Here is a 24,828-nt window from a genome sequence, read left to right as displayed (position 1 = left end):
TGCTGCTCACACACACAAGTCATTTGCAAGTTCCAATACAAGATGATTATATGTGTTGATATGTCAAGGCAAGACGAGATGGAAATGATTGTGAATGTATCACGAGGCGGTGATTGTAGACAATATTAAACTCCACAAAGAAGCTTTTGTTCTCGAATTCCTGCGGCATTTCAGCCAGTATTGCCTCTGCTTTAATTTAATATCTATTTATTTTACTCCATTGTATGGGTTTTATTGAGGTTGCGCCTGCTTTATCGCCCCGATCTCAACCAGAAGTGAAGGTCAGGAGAGGCAGAGTGCCTCTGTTTATTGGCTTCCATTGAGCCCATATGAGCTGATTTGGCTATCTGTTCTTGATATTAAGTTCTTTCACAGTATTTTGTGCCATCCGGATATTGTTTATCACCACATTGAGATATTCACTGTGTATTTACTGCTGAATTAAATATTCTTCATCACTTTTGTAATATCCTCTCTGTAGGCTCATGCAGGATGTGAGAATCTTGTTGGATGTGCCAGCAAATTCTTAGTAGACTATCTACAAGTTCAAGGGGGGAAAACACAATATATATTTCATCAGTGTCCTCCCATATGCTGTGAAATGTAAAACCTTATTATTTTCAGCCAAGTCTTGGATAAACTTACGTACTCTCTGTGCTCTCAATGGTCACTTGTAATTATGAATAATAATTATATTCCTTATTCACCATCATTTTGCACAGATATGTCATGAATCATAGATTAAATTAGATTACACATAACTATAACTAAATGCTGAACCAACTGCATAGCTCTCTGAAATATATTTCTCTTTTAAGGCCAGGCAGAAAAATATTAATACTGTCACTTACCTATATTCTGTCCTGATCCTAGTTGTTTGTCGAGGCACATATTGATCAGATATGAAGAAAAGCGATCAGATATGAAGCTCTTGACACTGAACTATAAATATAGCAGTCTATTATTAAAGACTGCAGTATTTTTGTAAAGATTTTATGAAATATTTGACTTTTGTCAAATAAGAAATGTCAAATCAAGGATTATTCATAAAACAGATTGTTACAAGTCAAACAAATCAGAAAGCCTTTTTTCAAACACAAAACCACTGTTCATGTTATTCATCAGTGCATTCAGCCTTTTCTATCTGCTTATCATGGCAATGTTGTTTTAATTTGTTACAGTAAACCCTTCAAGATATAATCATCTTCTTTTGTTTCCCCAAGTCTTATGATAAAAAGTATGATTTTACCACAAGGAATTGGATTAACCTTGCACCACCGCAACACAAACGACACCAGATGCACACTTTTGTTGAATGCACTTAATACTTTTTCCTGTTATCTGTTTGTTATTCTCAATAAGTCTGACCATGAACAGGGTATAATTTTTTCTAATATTTTCTTGGAACACAATGAATTCCATTTTAATTTAGCTGTCAGCACAGGACGACTAGCCCACAGGATAAGTTGCTCCAGTAAAATTGAAGGTGGGCACACGTTGACATTTTGGAAGATTCTTCCTCATTATGTAGTTTTCACTCCATTACTCTGACAGCTGTAGTTCCTAAGTTACATTGCAGGCTACGGTTTAACCTAACATGTGAGTAACTTTAAAAAATGGCTGCTGCTTTAAAAAAAAAAAAAAAAAACTAGTTTACAAGCACTCAAAAACATTTTCAGTTTCCAGTGCATGAATTCTACATATACTTGTACTTTTTTCCTCTGTGGTCCAACACTAGTTGTCAGGCAGGTCCATCCCCTGAACATCACATGAAAAAACAGGTAAATGCCCTTGTGTTCCAGTTGTTGTTGTTGTTGTGTTTGTTTTTGTTTACTGTTTCTGTTTTGTGATGGGATTTTGTCTTTTATGTGCCGCAGAACAGGAACCCTCTGTAAACCACTTTTAACTGAGACAGGCTCGTTTTATTGTAACATATTCTATTATGTTATTTTTAATCTTTTCCCCATAATGAAAAATAAATCAAATAAATGAAATGAATGATTTTTCTTATAAAAACACAAGTAAGTTCATAACATGTATGGCATCACATAATAAAAAAATAAATAAGGGAAAAATCATTTACAAATGAAGTAAAATTTAAAAATTAAAAAAGAAAAAAATTTGGTTAAAACTGTGTATAAAAAACCTGTGAATTTACAGTTATGGATGTGGAATTTGCCCATTAGTCTGTGTATTATTTTTCAGGTGATTAAACCATACATTCTTCCAAAGTAAGATAAAACTTTTAATCAATCTTTTCGGTGATAAAATCACATTAAGGTTTTTGCCAGAAATTCTTCACTATTGGGCAATACCAAAATAACAGGAACTGGACATCTGGACACCTATAACAGAAACTACGATTCAAATCAATATATCTCTTTTATTTATTTATTTATTTATTTGTTTGTTTGTTTGTTTGTTTGTTTGTTTGTGTGTGTGTTTGTTTAATATATTGTTTCCCTAAATGCATCACACAAACACTGTGCAGCGTGGCTGGGTGACGCGCACTGACGTCATGTCCTCGTAGGGTGAAATGTGATGCTGCAGGTGGTGCACGTGGTCTGTTGTTTACTTCTTCCAGGAACACTGGAAGCTGCTGGAAGGGGGAGGGGGAGCGGCGAAATTGTGAAACAGCGTTCCTGGATAGAGTTACATTGCTCAGCATTCGGAGACAGAGACCCCCGCAGACAGACACTAAACGCCGGGAAAATGTCGAGCTGAATTCCCTCGTTTTTTTTTCTTCTTCTTCTTCTCCCCCCTCCTTCTTCTTTACAGGCTCTTTAAACAGCGCGACACCTCAGCAGTACGTACCGTTTTGTTTCCAGAGCTGCAGTGTTTGTCTTTGTTCTCTTCACAGGATCCTCAAGTTCAAGTTCAAGTGGCGTCAACAAGGCTGCGAAGCTGTTAGCATGCTGCCAGGATGCTAAACTGAACTAAACTGAAGACATGGAAATAGTTTTCAGTTTGATTTGTTTAGCTGCAGGTTTTATTCAGTTGAAAACAAAAACAAAAACAGTTCAGCCTAACTTGTACACAAACATGTTTTGGCTAGACCAACATGCTTGAACACTATGTCTGGCATGATGTGCCTTCATTTGGACTGTACTGCATGTAACTGAGGGGGGTCAAACATCTGAAGCTAGCTGTAAATGCTGCCCCCTAAACAAGGTCTAGTGAGCATGTTTTTTTTTTTCTTCTTTCAGATAAAGACTAGAATGCCTCAGCTTGGAAGTCTGTTCTCCCAGTTTCAACTCAGCTCCAAAACTTCAGAAAGTGCTCAAAGCCAGAGCACACGTCAGACGCCAACACTGCCTGACTTCTTACAACATGTCAGGTAAGTACTGTGTAAACTTAAAGCTGCATTAATCAGCATTTTCATAATGAACCCGCAGAATTATCACCCAACTCAGATGTTCCCCAACTCGCTGCAGGCAGTTTTAGCACGTTTCAGCTCATTGTTTTGGTTTACATCAGCTGAAGAAAACCTGATAAACCTGCTGCATGCCCCACGCCAAACGGCAGATAGACAAAACTAGCAATTAACTCGTGAACATAGTGTAGCATTCAGCAGCTAAAGAGACAGATGTTTCCCTCAGGAGCGGGTGGAGACTAAAACAGAGCTAAAAGGAGGGTGAATACTGGACTTACTTATGTGAGATGGACAAACACAACACCACATTAATTCTAATGTTGCATTGTGACCGTCTGTCAATGCATTCGCTATGGCAACTTTATTAGACAACAAAATGTCAGTGAAGACAATAGAGTGGAAGCGCTGCTGGGTCTTTCTGTATTTTTGAAGGAGGCTTGCGTTTTTGATTTTTTACTGAGACTGATTGACCCATGCAGTGAGCTCTTCACCTGAAGAGTAAATAACGTGCCAATTTTTCCTTGAGATAAAATTGGTTCATGCAGCTATAACTTTCGTTTTTATGCATTAAGTGTTATTTTGTGCAAAATCCAGCCTCATGTTCTCTTTTCTTGTTGTATTATCACTGCAGGAAACTCACAGGGCTGAGAAAGGAAGATGTTTACTGTAATCTGCGTATTCCCGACCAGTTTCAGAACACCAAAGATGACGTCAATATTGTTATCCTCACAGGTTGGTATCTAGAATATGAAGGCATTTCATGATAGACCAAGGCAGTAAATTAATATAATTCTGTTATTGTGGTTAGTGTTCGAAACTGATGAGATTTTATTGATACAAGTGCCATTATAAATTCTGTTTTTCAGCTCTTATACTACTGTGTACTGTGTATCCCCTTACTGATTCCTGATCAGTTTTAGGTGAGCTGGCTGTACCCTGAGCGGTGACTGTAGCAGCGGTCTGTCATCATGTATAATGGATAAAATGAGAGAATATTTGCACAGCATTTGTGTTCAATTAGGCAGGTTATGCCTGCCTGCGTGACATCAGTGTTATCATAACACAGGATATTTACCCTCAGTAACAGATGGGCTGCTTGGTTGGGAAACTTGTGCATCGTGTCAAATACATGACATTCCTGGAAGTTTAGCCCAAGTTTCAGCACACTGCTGATGTTTCCAACCTTATTTGAAGCGATCATTTTGCAGACATTACAACTAGCTCTTTGTGAAATAAAACCACATTTTGGACAGTTTCTTTCCCTCCATCATGACTCCTTTTTAATGCAACAGTTTGACGTCACTGTCTTGCAGTTTGCAGCCGGTTCTTGATTCTCATTAGTTTAGTGAGCAGTTTATCATTGTATTAGGCATTTTTCACAGCAGACACTTTTTTCTGGTTATAGTAGGAAAAGTATGTGTTACTACTAATATGGTTCAGTTCTATTCAAGTATGCCAATAAGCTATGACAACACAATAGTACAAAACTCAAGCTGAAGCAACTAAATAAAATTCACCCATCACTGATTATTTTCACTTGTTGTTTTCCTACTGTAACAAAATATCTTCATACTCACATTAAAGTTGCGCCAGTAGTGATCACCACATTATACTGTACATTTCTCTGTGTATTGGGATGTTTTAAAATAACACTATATTTGAGTTGGTTAATGTTGTCCAAAGCTAATTCCCATCCAGTTATTTTTATCTATAAATTGTTTCTCAAATGAATTTCCAGAAAATCACAATATCGCTTCTGTGATATTAAATTACAAGACTGTGATAGAAGATTTTATCCATCTTTCCTGGAGGCCTTCAGGAAACAATTAGCTACAGTCTATGTGGTATAACGGCACTGTTCTGTGTCTGTTAATCTTCACTCGGACAAATGTTGTTTTTCTTTTCACTAAGGCCAGGGGATCTTCTGCGTAGACGTGAAACCCTGGAGGGGCGCAGTGTCCGCTCACAACCAAAACTGGCATGTGCAAGTGAAAGAAGAGGACCAAAACTTCACTAATACCTGCATTGAGCAGATTGAAGATCCCCTCAAAGCTATCACGGTAAAAAAAAAAAAAGACACATTCAGCTTGAAGTGTTGAAACACCATCATGAAAACCTAAATGTCAAACTGTGTGGCACACTTGTGTCCAAGGTCCAATCAATTGTCCGGTCCATTGTTTTCATCCAAACTCCAGCCGGGTTAAGAGATTCTGAGTCACCACAACAATTTATATGGAAATTTCCAACACTACAACAGGGGCTTCCTAAACTTCCCAAGTGGTCGCTCTTCATTTGAAAGGCCATAATTATGTTCGGGGGGGGGGGGTGAAAGCAGGCAGGTGCCTAAACACAGCTGTCACCTTATGTGCCTGGGTCTGATAGGAGTTATTCATTTCCATCTCTATAGACGTTCAATTTGCACGAGGAGCTCGACAGAAGAGTCTGATGGCAAACACACGCTGCATTATTTAAAAAGTTCAGCTTGAATTGGACGCATTAACTTCATTAATCTACACAAAGCAGATATAGCTCCACCGTCTGTGCCAATTTGAGGCCGTGTAATTTCTTAAAATTGGTTCTTTTTACAAAATGAAAAGTGGATACTCAAGCATCATTTGTGAATGTAATGACAAATTCTTCTTTCTGGATTAATAAACTTAATTTAACTAATGCTGAAACAATTAGTGAAGTAATTTCTTAGTCTATCAACAAAATATTCTTTCCTCTTTGTTACATCACAGGCTAAGTTTACATGGACAAATATTTAAGCTTACAAAAATGCATGTAAGTTTCGGCTCTTGTTTTTGTACACAGAACAATGTAACAACATTGTAGGCTGTAAACCTCACAAACTGAGTCTCTAAATCACCACAAAGAACAAAACTAACTGTGATCTAAGTGGAAAAGAGTGAGCTGATGTGATGTCAGTCACCTCACCACGGGGCACCATGGCACGTTCAGGGCAGGTGATGCTTGTTTCGCTTGCTTGACAGCTCAGATTGTTTTTATAAGCGACAGTGAGAGACCTTTTTTTAAAGAGTGAGATATGTTTTGTTTAACCAGATATAGCTGTTTTATTGCTCTCGCCAGACTAACCAAACTCTGGAAAAATCTAAATTTAACATCATCATCCTCAGCTTCATTCAAATTAGACAGAAACAAACTCACCAAAAACATCTTGGTTCATCGATCTTCTGTTTCAACAATCACCACTTCTGGTTTGGTCAAAATAAATCCTCAGTTCACGGCATGAAAGAGGGCGGAGCTTGCGGCGCAGGTGATGCCAGACAGCGGTTGCACCTGCAGCAGCCTGGGGAGAGATGCTTGCTGGTGCACTCATTTTATACCCAAACTACAGGACACACACTTTTATTTTCTCTGTACTTTGCTAGCATGTTTTTTGTACATCACCACCTTTCTCAAATGTCAAATATTGTTTAAACACAAATAGCCTAAAAAATAGTCTATAATCTGCAAAATATTTTGCAGACGACTAACCCAAAACTAATTAAGAGCTAAATCAGTAATGGAAATAATCACTTGCTTCTCTACATTCTTCCACTCCAGACCAAGATGGCTAACTTATGTGGCCACTTGAAGAGGAGTGGAGTGTCTGTGCGCCAAAGCCTCTTCTTCCCCAGGGTTCTCTTCCTCTCTCCAGACTGTGAGCTGGATGAGGAGCTGAGGAAGAGGACGGAGCTGGTCTCCCACAGCCAGATAGATGACTTCCTCAGGTCTTTCAGGGAGGGCTACATGGCCTGGATATCAGATGCACTGACTCCCTCCTGGCTGTCTGGTGAGTGGCTCCTTAAAATGTCTCGGATCGGCTTATTCTGTCTTGTTTTCGTGGTGATGCGTTTTGGAGGCAAGGTGCTTAAATACTTAGCTTATGTAACAGTGATTTCCCATCAGAAAAGGCTGCCCGACTGCAAGTTAAAGTGGTGAAAATATTCTAAATATAGCATACACTTCAACTGATATTAATGGTTTTTTAGCTGTGCGTTTTTTAGGTGGCTAAAATACATTTTGCTGCTGACCCTGTCCACAGCCGTACATTGCTTTAGCTTCTGTGCTGGTATTCCTGTTGGGGCGTGTTGACCACCATCTGCATCTACAGTATACTGACTATAGATTAGTACCACATACAACCCCACTTCAAATAAACAAACTTTTCCCATAACATGAATCGCAATTTGAATGTTACTGGAGACGTTTGTTATATGTCATCTTATCTCTCTCTCCAAATGAGAAACAAAACATAAATATGCCTTAGAAATACACAAAAATAATGATAACCTTACTCAACTTGCAGATTTTTTCACTTGTTTTAAGATAAAAATGATTTTTAGGACTCAACTACTTGACCTGTAATGAATTCCACTATATTGACTAAATTAAGCAGCTCCTCTGACAGGAATGCTAACAGGTCAACTTGTTGTTTTTGGTCCTGCAGGTCATCTGTCATACAAGCAGATGGAGTCAGTGCGGGAGGTCCTGAGGAGGGTGGGAACGTGGGATCTGTTGCGGCTGCACTGTGGCGAGCAGCTGAAGGGAGACTACCAGGGCTGCCAGTACATCGCTCTCAACCGACAGGAGACGGACACGCTCGAGTTCTCCCGAGTCAAGACGCTGTCAGCTGACTCGCTGTGGGCCCTGCTGGGACACGTTCCTCAGGTCAGTCCAACGCTGAGCTGGTGCTGTGTCTACATGAGGGTTGAATGAAGCAGACGACCAGCAGGTGGCAGTATTACTTTATGACTGCCTCACTCCGGTTTCAGTCTTTTTCCCCTCTTGTTCTGGGAACTGGAAAAACACAGGCTTGATTTAGGCTGATGACTGCAGAGCATGACAACGATTTTACAGCAATTTGAAAACAGCTCGGCTCATTTTAATCGAAAAATGTCAGGATATTACTGTATCAGGGCTACAAGTAATGACTGTTATCATTATAGAACAGTAAATATTTGACACTTGCTCGAAAATGACTGCAGCAATTAATAGACTACCAAAATAGTTGGCAACTAATTTTCCTCTAATCGAGTAATCAATTAAACGACTAATTGTTGCAGTTCTATACTGTATACACATTAGAATAAGAGATTACAATATCATTTTGGTATTTGGTTTAATAAAACACCATATTTTGTAGTTAACATCACTTGATGGATTATTCAAGCTAAGTCCAGCTAATTAGCTAATAACAGGTTTTCTCATTTAAAAGAAAAGTCATGGTGGTCCTATCCCCCAAAAAATCTCCACTTTATTTTCACATTCTAGAAAAACCTGTTTGGTTACCAGCTAGGTGTGTGACAATTTCAATATTACATCAAAAATGGATCAAAATGAGTGTTAAGTTTAAATAATCAAAATCAAAGTCAGAATTGATGTTTCTCCCAGTATTTTTTTTTCTCTCCATCCCCGCCTACTGTTGCAGGATGATGCAGCGCATCTCACCAGCCTTTATATCACACTTGATACAGACAGTGTTTTTAAAGAAGAACATGAAAGTGCAATGATCTGTCAGTCTTCAATCGTTAAATCGAGACTTGATCGTCTAAAAATGGCATTAAAAATGGCAGGGAGTGTTTTAAAAATTTAAAATTTGAAATTGTGGATTTAGAGAATCATGACACTCCCACCACTGCCTCTCTAGTGTGCTCTCTCAGATTGTTTCCATGAACTCTCTAGCATTAATTACCACCTTAAATTTATTGAGGTAAGTCATTATGGCTGCCTGTGAGGTACTCGTTAGCTAACCTGATTAAGTCAAGGCAATTGCACCGTATAAAAAGCCTCATTTGAGCATATTCACATTATCAGATGTTAGATTTGTACTATTATTGTTTTTACTTCCAATGCAATGAAAGGCTTTGGCTAATTGGTCACATGTTGTCTTTCCAGGTGACATGAAAGAAAATCCTCTGCAGTAGTTTAATCTGAGTGATTATGATGTTTGCGCAAAATGACGGTTGTTCTTGGTGACATTTTGACCTGAAATCATCGAATTACATCGAGTTAAGTAAATGTTAGACAGTCAAAGCGCAGAGCTCTTCAAGTCCAGCGAGTGTAACCCCCGCTCAGCATCCATTACCGACTTCACACCCAGCCGCAACACCCAAACACTCTTGGCTTTCCTTACAGACTCCACTCAGGCTTTAGTTCACCCAACCCGCCCACCTCCCCCAAACCCCCATCCCCAGCATCCAGACTGTATGTGTTCTCCCCTCTTGCCTCCAGCTGCTGTGTTTTTGATACATGACCCAACAATCATTAGACGGTCTCCAGCGGGCCCTTTTCTGGCCCGGGGGGACACGCACAGCTACAACAAAATATATTATTTTCAAAGAAATATTTGTATATGGAGGCCCCATATTTCACAAAGAAATGTGACATGGAGAATATAATGTGGTAAATATTCTGGACAGGTACGCAATAGACTTATCTAGGCCTGTATTTGTTTAACAAGTATTCAGCTTCAATAATGAACAGGAAAAAAAAATGCTATTTGATTTGTGCAATAAACTAAGATTTTGCTCCTGCACCCACTCTGTCTTAAAAAAAAAAAAGAAAAAAAAAGATCTTTGCTCGTGTGCAGCAGCTGCGAGGGGAAGCTCTGGGGGTGGCGAGGAAACTTGATAGCTCCCCCAGGCGTATTTTCAGAGCCCAGAAATAATGCATGCTTTTGATTTGTTACTTGTAAACACACGAGGGTAGAAGATCTGCGATATGAGCCGCCGCACTTTTCACTCGGGCATCTGTTTGGTTGTGAGAAGTGGCACCAGATGCATCCACACACACAAAGCCACCGTCGGAGGAGGCACTAGGTGTGTTTTCTGCGGGCTCGGTCAATTACTCTGCGGAGAATGGGATGTCTACATGTCCCCAAAGTGGAGGATGATTGAGTAGAGTGGCTGTAATTTATTAATTATGGTCTATATTCTTAGACCACGGTTCTGGCTTCATTCAATTTGTATGGATTGAGGGGTAATTACAGTGTGTGTGCGTGCGCTTGTGTCTGTGTGTGTGTGTGTGTCTCTGTGTGTGTGTGTGTGTGTGTGTGTGTGTGTGTGTGTGTGTGTGTGTGTGTGTTAAAGAGCTAAAGATCTATTCATGTCATAATTTCAAGTGCAGGTTACTTATGTTGTTCATCTTCATGTCGTCTCCTGTTCTGACTGTTTCATGAGCTCTTTGTAGCAGTTTGTATAATGAGGTTTATTCAGGAGGAGCAGAAATGAAACCTCCACGTAAAAAAAAAAAAAAAAAACTCACGTTAAGCATATGGAGCGTCGGCTAATTACAGACCTGACAAACAACAGCCAGGTTCCTTCAACCGTAACTTGACTACACTGGCCTGTCAGCTGATTAATACACTCTGAGAAATACAGGTTCCTTACTAGAAAGGACTGGTCTTAAGGGTTATACCTAGAACCATCTGAATCAAGAGGAGGATCCCACCCAGCTGGTTGTAGTGAGAACTTTTCACAGGCTTTATCTAGAACACACCCAGAGGGTTCTACCGAGAACCTTTTTATACTCTTAAGGGTTTTATCAAGAACGCACTCAGGTGGTTCTACTGAGAACCTTTTATATTCTGTGAGTTCTATCTAGAACACACTCAGTAGAACCCTTTTATACTCCAAGGGCTTTATCTAGAACCTAGACAGGGGGTTCTAACTAGAAGTTTTTTTTATATTTAAAGGATTATATCTAGAACAAACTCAAGTGGTTCTACCAAGAACATTTTTATGTTCCATGAGTTTTATCAAGTAAGCATTCAGGGTTACCGAGAACCTCTTTATATTCCAAGGGTTTTATCCAGAACACATTTAGCAGGTTCTACTGAGAACCTTTATTCTTTATGTTCCAAGAGTTTTGTCTAGAATGCATTCAGGAGAACCTTTTCTTACTCAAAGGGCTTTATCTGGAACACACTCAGGTGGTTCTACTGAGAACTCTACTACTACTCTACTCTACTACTTCCGAGAGTTTTATCAAGAACACATTCAAGAGAACCTTCTTTTATTCCAAGGCTTTTCTCTAGAACCCAGCCAGAGGTTCTACCAAGAACCGTTTTATATTCCAAGGGTTTTATCCAGAATATATTTAGGGGATTCTACTGAAAACCTTTTAATATTCCACAGGCCATACCAAGAACCCTTTTATGTTACTTTTATGGTACTAGGATCCCTGTAGAAAAAAATTCTTCAAGGATTTCTATAGTCCTTGAAGAACTTCTTCCAAACAGGGTTCCTTGGATGAAATGTGTTCTTAATAGAACCGTTAATCTCACAAAGAACAAACCTTTTAGTTTTTTGTAACCTTTCTTCCAAAAATGGTTCTGCAGAAACAGATTCTGGGTAAAAACCAGGAAGAACCTGTCTGGCACCCACATTTTTAAGAGTGTAGAAGCGAAGCCACCAGGCAAAAAGCTGTAACCACACCGACAACATCTCGGCTAACGAATAATCAAACCCTCGGTTACCGGAGATACATCTCGTCTCCCCGACCGGCTGCAGATTCCACACAGATGCAGCTTGTTAATTGAAGTCCACGCCGACATTCCTCTCTGTTTGGCCATCTCCCAGGCTGCACGCGTCACAGGCCCGTAATGGACGGGCTGGTGCGCCTGGTGCTTAGCACAGAAAAGACGGAGAGGGGAGACATCAACCGCTTTGTGGTGATAATGAATGGAGGCAACACAAAAGGCCAGGAGCTGGCCATTTACAAAGCCTGCAAATTCTGCTGTCTAAATAGATGATATTGACAGACACTGCGGCTCTTTTTATGTAGAGAAGAAAAGTATTCACCCCAAGAAAATATATGCAGGACCCATTACTATTAATTATAAATTACTCATAATAAATATGTCTAACATAATAAGTACGTGTGCTGTATAAAGAATAGTTCCTTTGTTCATATAGAACAATTCCTCTTAATGCATGTGTACTGACCACATCAGAGCTGAAACAATTAATCAGTTAATTCTAGTTCTATAAAATTAATTTCCAACTATTTTGATAATTAACTGGTTGTTTAAAAAAAAAAAAAAAAAAAATCAATCAAAGTTCCCTTATTCTTATTTTCTTTACTCCTTTATGACAGTTAACTTATTATCTTTGGGTTGTGGACAAAACAAGACATTTGAGGACGTCATCTCGGGCTTCAGGAAACACTGATTGGCATTTTTCACATTTCACAAGAAAAAATCTTTGAGGAGGTTGTAGGTGTTCCCCAACGAAAATACAAATATGACATTTTAACTTTTATCGCATTTTTTGGAAGTTGGGAAAATAAGGAAAGAAATGGGGTCGGCTGTTTTGATTAATTGTTATTCATAGTTATATAGCACCTTTCACAGACACAAAAACACAAAGTGCTTTACACTGATAACAGAAAGACTATTAAAAAACAATATAAAGACAAAAAGAGCACAGGGTTCTTGACATGAAAAAGTTTAGGAACCCCTTGCATAGACCAAACAACTAATCGATTTAACTAGAAAATAATTAATATTATATTGTCATATTAACCGACAATGAAAATAATCATTACTTGCAGTCCTAGAAAACATAAATCAGCATGTGTGTATTTTTTAGTTAACAGATGTGAGCTGGAAAAGAGATTCGCAAGAGTTGTTTCATGGAAAGTGCAGTTTATCAGATTGTCAGTCACATAGTGTTCACTATTAATCAGGTACTTAAACTAAACTCTGTGGAGGGATGATTTCTGAATAAGAAAAGTTTCACAGAAAAGTTTTCTGAGGAATTCCCCAGAAAGAAAGATCTATTAGTTGCACAGCATTTTTCTGCAAAACTGAAAATTGTGGGCAAATTACCAGGATGTTCAGGTTTCTGTAATTGCAGCGTCGCTCTTGAAAGGAAACCGGAATTGGAAATAATTTGCAGCAGAGTGTGTGTAGGAAGCTACAGAGGAAAGCTAACCATGCAATTACGCATGAGAAGAGTGCTGCAGAATCACAAGTGTCTGTAATGAACTAGTGAAGACACCAGCACTTATACAGTGGAAGGCGATGATAAAAGCTGCCTTGTAATAGCGTGTGATTAAACTTGGTAAAAATCTATTTTTTCACTCGAGCGCTAAGCCACAGTGAAGAGTCCCGTGGAGAGATTCTGCATCTGTCAGTTTGAAGATGACTCAATGTGTTTCCTCCAAATTCATCACCCAGCACGCAGCACCAGTCATTTTAAAGGGCTCTTCAGGCGCTCTTTTGTTAATTTAGTTAAACATCAACCCAGTAGAGTTCATGTTTTACACATTCCTACTTAACACAGGTGGAGATTGAGTTTCAGTAAATTTGAATACATGTTTAAAATAAAGCTCCAAGCCATTAATATTCATTACTAAATAATTTCTTTGAATGTGGAATGAGCTGTGGTTGTGCAACACACACACAGCAGCTATCTGTGATGCCCATAAATATTGTACATTTAGTCTGATTCTGGTCATAGAGGCCTGGCTAATATCACAATATTTAATGTATTATTTTATATTACTATATTATTTTTTTATTATATAGATATTTAGATAGAATGTGCACTTATCTGCTTATCTGCATACTTCAGTTAAAAAAAGTTTCATGTTTATTTCACAAAAAATAATCACTTTTGTTTTCATTCCTTAGAAGGGTAGGATAATTGTGTAATACCATGAAACTGATATTTCCTGGCATGTTATCATACCATAAAAATCTGTTGCAATCCTAGACTGTATATCAAGATATCACAATTGTATGGAGAAAAAAAAAACACACATAAAATAATCAAATCAAATTTTTTATTACTTTTTGTTCAGATCAGATGATTAGTTGATCAGCAGAAATTATTTTATATATGTTTTTTCATCCTTTTTCAAACAAAAATGTAGCAAAACACTTTCTGGCTCCAGCTTGTCAAACAGGAGGATCAGATGCTTTTTTTTTGTCATGTTTGATAGTAAACTGAATATTTGTGAGTTACTGAATTTTTTCAGACACAGCCACCACCAAACACTTTATGATTTAAAATGATTTTGTTTATATGAGTCTATACATTGTTGGGTTTTTTTCTTAAGAAAAATGTTACACATTTTGCCTTTAAGAAAATAATGTGCAGATTAATTTGTAAAGAAAATAATTTTAGTTGAAACTGTAATGATATGATCATGTCATATTGGCTCCACTGAAACTCAATACATGATAATATTGAATTATTGCACAGACCTTTGCAGTAGCATATTTAATAAGACCAAGATTTTCCCTGTTAATGATTCTCTGACATCATCCAATTTGGCATCAAATGCTGGATTTCATCTCCAACAGAAACTTTTCTTTGGCCACTGGCCAGGATGTTAATTTTATCTCAGTAAAGCTCAGCTATTTGTTTTTGGAGACTCAGGATATTACAGTGATCCCCACAGTGTAGGTAGTGAGATATGATCAATAGGGACTCATGAATAATGAAGAGGCCGAGTGGAGCAGAGACACTTAATTACAGTTTCAAAAGCCATTCTCGTTAATTGAGGAGAATAAAGGTGGTGAAGTGGACTGAATGGCAACATTAGAATTTTTTTTTATCTGTGGCTTTCTTTTTTATTATTATTATTATTATTATTATTATTATTATTATTATTATTATTATTATTATTATTATACAGCAAAACCCTCAGGCTGGATTGCACCAACAAGGATTAATTTCTAAAACCTGATTAAATTATGGTTTACCTTTTGTTGTACCAACCTTTAAAACTAGCTTAACAAGAAAGTTTCAGTTTAAACCTCTTTTAAAACTTCACCTTAGTTATTACTCTAAACTTAGATTACGATTTTTCCCTTACTGAGCTGTTTTTACATCTTATATCATTTGTTGCATGTTGCATTAATTCAGCCAAGAAGTTATTCTTAAAGGAGGAGAAATGATACCTTCTCTGCTGAGCCATCATGAGTAGGGTAGCTAGTAAACTGTAGTATTTTGTTCATTTTTTAGCTGGCTAGCAAACAATAAAGGCACACATTTTATTAAGATATACAGAGCAGCTGTAAGTTAGCAGCTTTCACCCTTATTTTAGCACTACTGACTAGGTCCTGACAACATTTAGATTTATTTTTATTTATTTATTTTAATTTGGGCAAGCAATATGTTTGCGACAGGAAAGAGGAAGACTCCTGTATAATATAGGATCATCCTGTATTGGGAAAAAAAATGCACTGTTCATTACTGAATCAATACGGGATGCCAGTTGTCTGGTTTTACAGACTGTAATATAATACTAACCAATTGGACACTGGTTAAAAATAATCTATTGTTAGTCTGTTGGCTAGCAGATCCTTTTATGAGAGCTTTTTGGACTCTTCATTTCCTTTCATTTATGTTGAGAGTAGCAGAGGACTTTCAGACAGAGGAACATCATGCATAAAAGTACAAGTTGGTGCATAAAAATTCACCACAACGCAGGAAATAAAGTTTCTCACACTTAAAAATCTCATGGTGAAGGACCCCTAGACTCTCACTTGACCCCCGATCATGGGGGGTCCATAAACTTGGATTCACTAAACTGAGGTTTTTAATTGTGCAGCAGAGCCCTGCTTAATGTTGAATCTGGATTTACTCACTTTAAACATAGTTTTGCTAAATTCTGCTTAGAACTAATCTAATTAAATAAACTTTTGTTGGTATAACCCAGATGGTAATTAGCAAGGTCTCACTGTTTTCTGTTTGACATTTAAAACCCTAGTTTATTTTTGTCTATTTCCTCTGACCACCTGTACGCAGACTATCGTTCTTTTAATGTAGAGGATAATAGGCTGCATATCCAGACAGTGTGTGTGTGGCCGCTGTGTGCAGCAGATACAGTATATAATTGACAGCCCTGCCATCTGTTACAGTTATGTGAAATTATGGGTAAACTAGTTAACAGACACTTTGGCCCATTGTCTGTTGTTTTGATAATCACCCTTAATAACGGACGGCATCAATATGGTCTTTAAACCTGATTTGGGAGTTAATGGAGTCAGATGGGGGCAGTCAGTGTATGCTCTGGGGGTAATGCTGTTAGAGATGTTTGTAAAGAGCAAATTAAATCAGTCATAGATTGTGCCCTCTCAAGTCAGCCAGACAACCAGACCCATTGAGGAGAAAAAAGCAGGGGGATTCATATTTGAACCTCTCGCAGAAAATGCACTTATGAGGATGGAAATAAAGTCAGAGCTGGGTGAATGGATGTAAATGGTTATTGCTCCGAGTCTAATGGCTTCCTGTTAGCTGAGGTAGGTTGGTTGCAGGCAGAGTCGTAGCTATTTCAGAACTTGACCAGCAGGTCTTTTGCGTTCAAGACAAATGTAGTTAATGACGTAGGTGGTAATGTCACCAAACCAGAGTTTAGGCATCTTAATGAACGATCCACATCTGGAGTAGACCTATGTAAGAGTTCACTCATGTTGTTTGATTATGATGCTACTAGACTGATACGTTTATCAAGTTATCCTCCTCTTCAGCTAAAATGATTAGTCGATCAGTTGGTCAACAGAAAATTATTTGTCAGCAATTTTGGTTACCAGTAATCAGTGAAATCTTTTATCAAGGAAAATGTTGAAAATGTGATCCAGATTCTCAAATGTAAAGATTTCTTGCTTTTCTTTGTTTTATATAATTTTAAAATTAATACCTATTGGTTCTGAACTCTTCATTCATCAAAACAAGCAATTTGAAGATGTCGCTGATGCATTTTCCCACTATTTTCTGACATTTTATGCACTAAACAATCAATCAGCTAAAGCTGGGGAAAGCAGTTTACTTTTGGCCTCATTGGGTTAAAGTTCCATAATAACATTTAAGCATGATGTAATTCAAGTGGTCAGAGAGAAAACCAGACTTCTGCTCCTCCTCTTGGCTCTGTTTTCAGGCTTGCAGAAATTCTAGCCTGAGACACGAGATTTTGGCCAATCACAGGTCGGTACGATAGCTCATTTTTGAGTCTTGTTCCCAAAATGTCAGTATTTGACAACCTGGAAATGAGACTCAACATTCAGCTGTCTTTCTTTATCTTATCATACCTCTAATTAATCAGTTATAAATTAATGCAAAATCAGTGCATTGCTGCTACTGTCACAGCAATCATTACCACTAGACAAATAACACAATTTAAATTCTATATTGGCCCGAAGAAAGGGAGACGCTATATATTTTATATTTCAGGTTCAGGTGTGTTGTACCAGGATTATTTTCACAACAGGGAAATGACTAAAATGTCAGAAAAAAGACATTGATGCACACTTTTTTCAAATTTTGCTTATTGATTTTCTCCACAAGATGGCAATAAAGCAAGGTGCAATCACTCAATACACAATAAACAATTGTAAACAGAATCCCATCCACCCACACCATAGTACATACCTCAAAATACAATAAATGCCCTTAAAACAACCATAGTACATACCAGCATAGGCATAAACCATAATAAATTAGACCAACAGCAAGGTGACTGTATTAATAAAAGAAAAGAAAAAAGGACATTTCCACAACAAAAGTTTCCTCAGTCTGAAACTGCCTGAAAGACAGTATTCTTGACATGTGAAAGAAAGGGATTCCAGATTTGTTAGAGGAATCAGATAAGGTTAGTCAAATGTTTTCTACTTTGAGAAAATACGGCATATCCAATCCAATGTGTATGGGTAGGCAGAATTGGGGATTTCCATTTAAACAATGTCAATTTCCTGGTCAACAGAGAGTAGTGAAAGCTGTGACGTCTTTTAGAGGAAGAGGGATTCGAGTGAGTGTGTCACCCTGAATGAAACAGTGATGGCACTGGAAGTCAGATTTTCACTGGATACTTTAGATAAAGCGTCAAGAATCTCAGTCCAGTATTTACTGAGAGAGGAGCAAAGCCAGAACACATGCAAGTCTTTGTTAAGTGTTTTTGGCGCGATTTAGCCTTCGTTTGATAAAACGGCTTGCAGATAGACAGGAAATAGCGGGGAGAGAGGGGGAAGACACGCGGCATCGGTTGAGGGGTTCAAACCCACAGCTCAGCCTATGTACATGGGCCACACGCTCTACCAGCAGAGCACCCGGGGCGCCCACATACGCATATAATTTGAGTTCGTTGACATCGATGATACATACTTTACATGTTCATATCCATGTAACCTTTCATAGTATATGCAGTCTGTGAAAGTTCTACATAGTGCTTGTGCCCACGCTTTGCCACAGTGGGCGTTGATTTACTCTTTTATTCCCTTTAAAAGATATCGAATATGATCCTTTAAAAAGGCTGTTCTTCTGCTTGACAGCTCTGTTTCCTATCTTAGTATTTAGTGAAAAAACAGACACATTTTGTGTCTTTAAGCATAAACTTAAAAGCAGTTCTACTGTCTGCTCACCTTGTTGGAGAATAAGGATAGTTTCACACTAATTGTGTATGTGTATGTGTATTAAATGAATATACAGATCTGTGACCTGTCAAAAGGAATCATAACAATAATCTATCTTGAATTGAATCACTAACTTGAAGAATTTAATTTATAATAATATAATCCAGTGATTCGCACCTCTACTCAGCAGGTTGTTAATTTATTCACCCGTTGAGCCAAACCACACAGCGTTTACCTAATTGCCTTGTTAAATCCAACTGAAATGACAGCGAACCGCTTTTGGTCCGATTCCATCGCATTTGGCTCGTCGACGGAGATGTTTGGTACGCCAGAGGTGTGTTACTCAGTGTTCCTCCCCATGTGTGTCTGGTGAGACACGGCGTGGAACAAAGAGCCCGTCGTCTGAAGCTGGTGTGGCGTTACGCTCACTCAGAGTTCACCTGAAACACTGCACCCATGGCTCCAGGTAACGGCCCCTGCTGACTGATACCCCACCGGGATTCTTTGACTTTATCGGGGGAAGAATCTGAACTTTGTGAATGGCAATACAAGCAGGTGATGACACGTCCCTACCCAATTACACAGCTCCTCATATTATTCACGTTTGTCAGGGCTGTCAAGACCTTTAATCAAAAATAATCGCATTTAGACTGGATTGCACCAATAAGGATTAATTTAATCTAACATTAGTTCTAATAAGAGTTTAGTGAAACTTGATTTAAAATGAGTAAACCCAGTTTTAAGATTAAGCAGAGCTCTGTTGCACAATAAAAACTAATGTCAGTTTAATAAATCCAAGTCTGCTGATGTAAACCAAGATTAAAAAGAGTTAATACTTAAAGTTAATACTGTGTCACAGTTTAAATTGGAGTTTAAAGAGTTTAAGAGAGATTTAAATGTAATCTTTCTTAATTCAAGATAGTTTAAAAGTTTTGTTCAACATAAATTTAAAGGTTTAGCCATGATTTAATGGGGTTAAAAAAGAATTCCTTGTTGGTATAACCCAGTCTTAGATTTAGTTTTTTAGTTTTAGAAGTAATTCTGGTTTTCGGAGTGGTCATTTTGATGAGAGTCTGCGCCATAAACATCCCTGCAGGTATAGAGGATAAGCAAACCTGTGAGATCGCCATCAGCCATTTGTGAGGAGCTGTTTTGGATGGAGGATGAGCCGTCGTCTTGAGTTTAAGAGGTTAAAAGGTGAACAGTGAACCAGAGGCAGGATTTATGACTATTAGCAGACGGTAAATAAAGGAGACAGAGTTTGTCTCGTTGAAATGTGAGGACTGATGTCATTCACACGACTCCCCTGACACAGAAAGTGAGAGGGCGGATCAGGGGTAGACACCGTTAGGTGAGCTCTCAGCCCTTTGTGTGACACCCAACCTTAGCCCCAAGGGTCCTGTCCTCGCCGTGAAGTGTTATACACACACATTCAGGCCTGCCTCTGCTTGAAATACTAATGATTCTCGTACTTGTGGACAATACGCAGAGAAAAGTATTTATTTTTAGTGTCTATTGATCTGTTCTTATGGGCTTGTTGTGCTGTGCAGTTGTGACATGCTGCGTTTCATCTCAGGTGTAGGATGCAGGTTGCACTTTGAATGACGTTGTTTTTTTAGTGTCAGTATCTCTTTTACACTTTGTTCTGCTACTGTAAGTTAGATACAGTATCGTCTTTAGCCTCACACACTTGCCTCAAGTGGGTGAGGAGGTAACGTGCAGTGACAGGTCGTGTATCTGACACACCACCAGCTTGTCTAGACCACACAGAGCTCACCGCTTTGAGTTTGTGCCAAGGATTGCCAGCATATTTCCTTCCTGTGTGACACGCTTAATTCAGCAGTTAATCAAACGTGTTTTAACGCATTTGATTTATATAATTCAGTATTACTTTGTAGCTTCTCTGCTTGGTAAAAACATTTTATTTTTATGTTTTTAAGTTTGTGGCATGAAGCAGTGCATGCATGACTTAAAGAAATGTCTGTACATTAATTAAGGCAACAATTAAGGCATTTCAATCATCATCATTTTCGAGTTATTAAAGATGTTCTTATCCTCTTCAGAGGTAAGTCTGCAGTGCAAAAAACGGGACAGGGCAAAACACTGACCAGTTACAGCAGTTCTCAGTGTTGTAATCATCATTAACTAAGCATCGTGCTTCATGACTTCATCATGTTTGTGGACCTTCAGATGAAGTCGGCCCTTCTGTATGTTTTTGCATTGTGTATTTGGAAAAAATACAAATTCAGGACAGGCCACCACTTTATTTTACGGGCCACAAACATAATGAAGTAATGCAAAAAGTCATGATTGGTTAATAATATATCAGCACTGCTGTGACTTTTCAGGACATGAACATCATTAATAAGAAATAACTCTTACCATAAAGTGTTACCAAAATATCTTATGTCTTGTCATATGAGCAAATGTAGTTTTTATTGTATTTGTAGTTTCAAGATGAATCTATCGGTATAGGGTGTGTGCATGTTAGCTTCACTGGTGTTAAACTGGTGTATTCCCAATATTTTCTGGAGGCCTACAATAATTGTTTAGATTCGGTCATTTTCAGTTTCCAGATTGCACTTCTGAGTAGATGTTCATGCCATTTACACATTTGTGCACCCTGTAACCTTTGAGCTACAGTGCACCTGGTGCATTTGCAAGCAAATTAGATGTCATGTGCTCGTATGAACTCAAAGTAATCCTGCAAAATTTGATTGCAATATGCCTTTTGGATGATGCTGCAAAAACAGGATAAATTTAAATGGCTACAAATTAAATTTGGCACGATTCATCCTCATACAAAAATGTAATATTCTCCAAAGAAGTCATTGCCTGCCTTCAGCCAATCAGCATCACTGTCTATTATTATTATGCATATTTCAGTTGAGATCTGGATTTTCAATTAGATTATTTTAAGAAGAGAAAACCCAGATTCATCAGTTGCAGCCCTAAAAATAACATTTAGATGATTGTGCAGCCTTGATGGCGCTAAATGTTCTTTGGCTGCTTTCCCACACAGGCAATATGTGTGTTTGAAAGCCTCTTGAGCTGCTCTTTCTATATGAATTGAATAGTTTTTCTACATCTGTCCACCAGTATTGTGTCTGCGTCTCCGCAGCGCCACAAAGATGGAAGTCCTCAACTTTAGTTCCATTAAATTAGTTAATTGCTGATTACCTACGATTACATTTGGCTATAATTTGTTAGAATAATTCCTCTGTGATGTCTTTGTGTCGGTTTATGTGCCTCTCTGCCACCAGCTGTCATGAAGCTACTTTTTCATGCATCCCAAATTAATAGACACTCACTCGTTCTGAAGTGTCGGATGCTATTGTTAATACAAGCCATGTGGCATTCGGCCAGGGCTGCAATATAAGACACAATTGTTCCGTTTTTTTTTTTCCTCTCTTTCTGCCTGTTTTAATGCACAGTAATAAGTAAGTAAATGGTGGAAAGATGTGTGTCTGAAATCGCAGCGGCCTTTGTTGGAGATAATTAGGTTAGCAGCAAGAGTGTGCAGGTGTTGAGGGTGTGCTGTGCGCTCGTGTTGTGTTATCGACTTGCTCATATTCGTAGGCTGTCAGGGGTGTCGCACTTCCCATCAGCCCCAAAGCTCACCAACCTCTTCACTATTAAAATGATCACTTTCAATAGCAGACAAAGGAAAGAGGGAACATATCTAGTGCAGGGTATTTTCCCCACCTCTAATGCTTATCTGCCTTTTGATGTCGGCGTAATAAAAGGCCTATTGGGCTTCCACAATGACCTGCAAAATGGACAAGGGCCGATATACTAGGCTCTGACTGTCGCTACCATTAACTAAAAGGCCCAGACATTATGGAGAGCCGGGGATGAAAGAACAGGGGAAAAAAAAGTAATAATTGAAAAATTGCCTAATGCTAAAGTGAAAGAAAATGGAACTGTGAAAAGGCACTGTAATATTCTGTTATCCCCTGTAAATGCAGCCAAACAACAGATGCGGCGAGGCATTCTTTTTGAAATGGATGTGGTTCAATTACCTGCATGTCTAAATCTAGTTAAGGCTTCCATTGTCGGGCTCAAACATAACAGGCAGTTTTGATGTAGTGTTAAAGCGTATTATGCCCTACAACCTACATAAAATCAAGAGAGGTATGACTCCATTCAAGATGTGGAGGGAAATTAAAAAAGCTCACAGCGAGAACAAGGTTAATTTAATATTTATTCCGTTTCAGACCGCTGTTGAGATCACTGTTCCAAAAGAGATGCGCAATATTTTTGCAGGGGTTAAGGAAAATTTGACAGGTTTTTTTATTTATTTTATTTTAAACACCATTTCAGTGGATGACTAATTGGTTCCTAAAGAGGATATTCTCTCGAGTATTATCTTCATATAACATCAGAATTGGCCTCTTATGCCGTGTAATACATTTGGCAAAGTAGAAAACTACAGACATATTCACACTGGAACTGGAATCGACCTCCAAATAATTGGGGGTGGTTAGGGTACAGCGTAGTATTGCAGTGTTTTGCGTGGCAGTATTGTATCAGAGCATCAGTGCTGATATTGTCCGAATGATCAATACCGCAAATACAAAATAAACTTTTCTGTACTAGAATAATAAAATCAGTTGCTGTTTTAGTCCACTAGATGGTGCTGAGTTTTTTCAGCGGTCACAATTAGCAAATGGTTGGTGAATGTGTTTGCTTGATTGCATTTTGCTGCAAAACAAAAAGGATTGGAGTGAGACGAACACACTGAAAACTTTATCTTAGAAAAAGGAGATGTTGAGTTTTCCGTTGGGGACAAATTTGCAGTTGATGAAAAGTTGGAGTTGGAGTATTCATCATATCACTAAACGTTATATATTAAATATATTATTATGACTTAAGGATCACAATAAAATCAGCAGATTAAACAGTTGGTCAATTAATAGAAAATGAATTAGGAACTCTTTTATATAATCATTTGTGTAATTTTGCTTGTAAAAATCCCAATTGAATATCTTTGGGTTTTGGACTGTTTGTTTAGATGAAACAAGCATTTTTTGGTTCTTAGAAATAAGGATTTTTCAACAGCTGATAGACTAAACAACTAATCCTTCCATCAAGAAAGACCACTACTGAACTGAACCTGTGTATTATCTGAAAGCTGGGACCGTAGTCCATGCAGAACTTAGTCTTTGGGCTTGTAAACTGAAGAACTGAGCAACAGCTTGTACATTTAGATATCTAAAGTGAAAGTCATGAGTGTCTGCTTATCTCCAGACAGAGGTCAGGAGCTCTCAGTCAGGGTCATGACCCCAACAAAAGTCCTGAAGATCCAACTTGAAGACAGTTTGACTTTAATGACCTGTCTTTTCCTGTTAACTTCTCTTTGTCCCACTCTGCAGGTAACAGTTAAAATGTACAAGCGTGGATCTCAGGGCTGGCTGGGTAAATCCGTAAACGCCACCACCACCATCCCCTCCAACACCTTTGTGATCTTCAGGATCAGCGGCGAGGAAACGGACGCCAAAATCCCAGCAAACACCATTCACAGCATCACACTCAGCATGTGACAGTTTGTCAATGAAGAGGATAGCCATCATAACATGGCGCTGCAGTGAGAGGAAGTCTTCTTAATTACAAGTATCCAGATGCAAAAAACAGTTACACTGGGTTGCACCAACAAAGATGAATTTAATCTAAGATTAGATCTAATAAGAATTTAGCAAAACTAAAACAAAAAACTAGAGAATTAAACAGAGCTCTGCACAATTTAAAAACTAATCTCAGTTTAGTTCCAAGTTTAGTGACTTAAACCAAAATTAATCAACTTGGAGATGCTTGCTTACCCAAATTAAAATAAATAAATAAATTAAAAATAATTTTGAGTACTGTCAGAACCTAGTAAGTGTAAAAGGGGGGAACTGTCAACCATTATTAATCTGCTGTGCATTTACTAGCAAGCTAGCTAAAAAGTTTACAAAACATTACATTGTTTTCTAGCTAGGCAAAAAGTTATTGAAACATTACAATGTTTACTAGCTATTTAAAAAGTTAACAAAATGTTTTTCTAGCTAGCTAAAAGGTTAAACAAACAATATATTGTTTGCTAGATAGCTAA

The 24,828-nt window shown here is 38.2% G+C and overlaps 1 protein-coding gene across 1 annotated transcript; it reads left to right on the top strand.

The window, feature by feature from the left end:
* Nucleotides 1-2,594: 2,594 nt before the first annotated feature.
* LOC146312150 (uncharacterized) lies at nucleotides 2,595-24,828 on the top strand. Its single transcript, XM_084741092.1, has 7 exons — nucleotides 2,595-2,806; nucleotides 3,207-3,337; nucleotides 4,005-4,105; nucleotides 5,285-5,433; nucleotides 6,941-7,169; nucleotides 7,827-8,047; nucleotides 24,113-24,828. The coding sequence occupies exons 2-7, from the start codon at nucleotides 3,219-3,221 to the stop codon at nucleotides 24,278-24,280; spliced, it is 987 nt and encodes a 328-aa protein (XP_084597218.1). The 5' UTR covers nucleotides 2,595-2,806; nucleotides 3,207-3,218; the 3' UTR covers nucleotides 24,281-24,828.

The sequence above is a fragment of the Lutjanus erythropterus genome, chromosome 17 (assembly GCF_056507025.1).
Source record: "Lutjanus erythropterus isolate fLutEry1 chromosome 17, fLutEry1.hap2, whole genome shotgun sequence".
Lineage (NCBI taxonomy): Eukaryota > Metazoa > Chordata > Actinopteri > Lutjaniformes > Lutjanidae > Lutjanus > Lutjanus erythropterus.
Note: the sequence above shows the minus strand (reverse complement) of the source record. Positions and strands in the feature narration are given on the sequence as shown.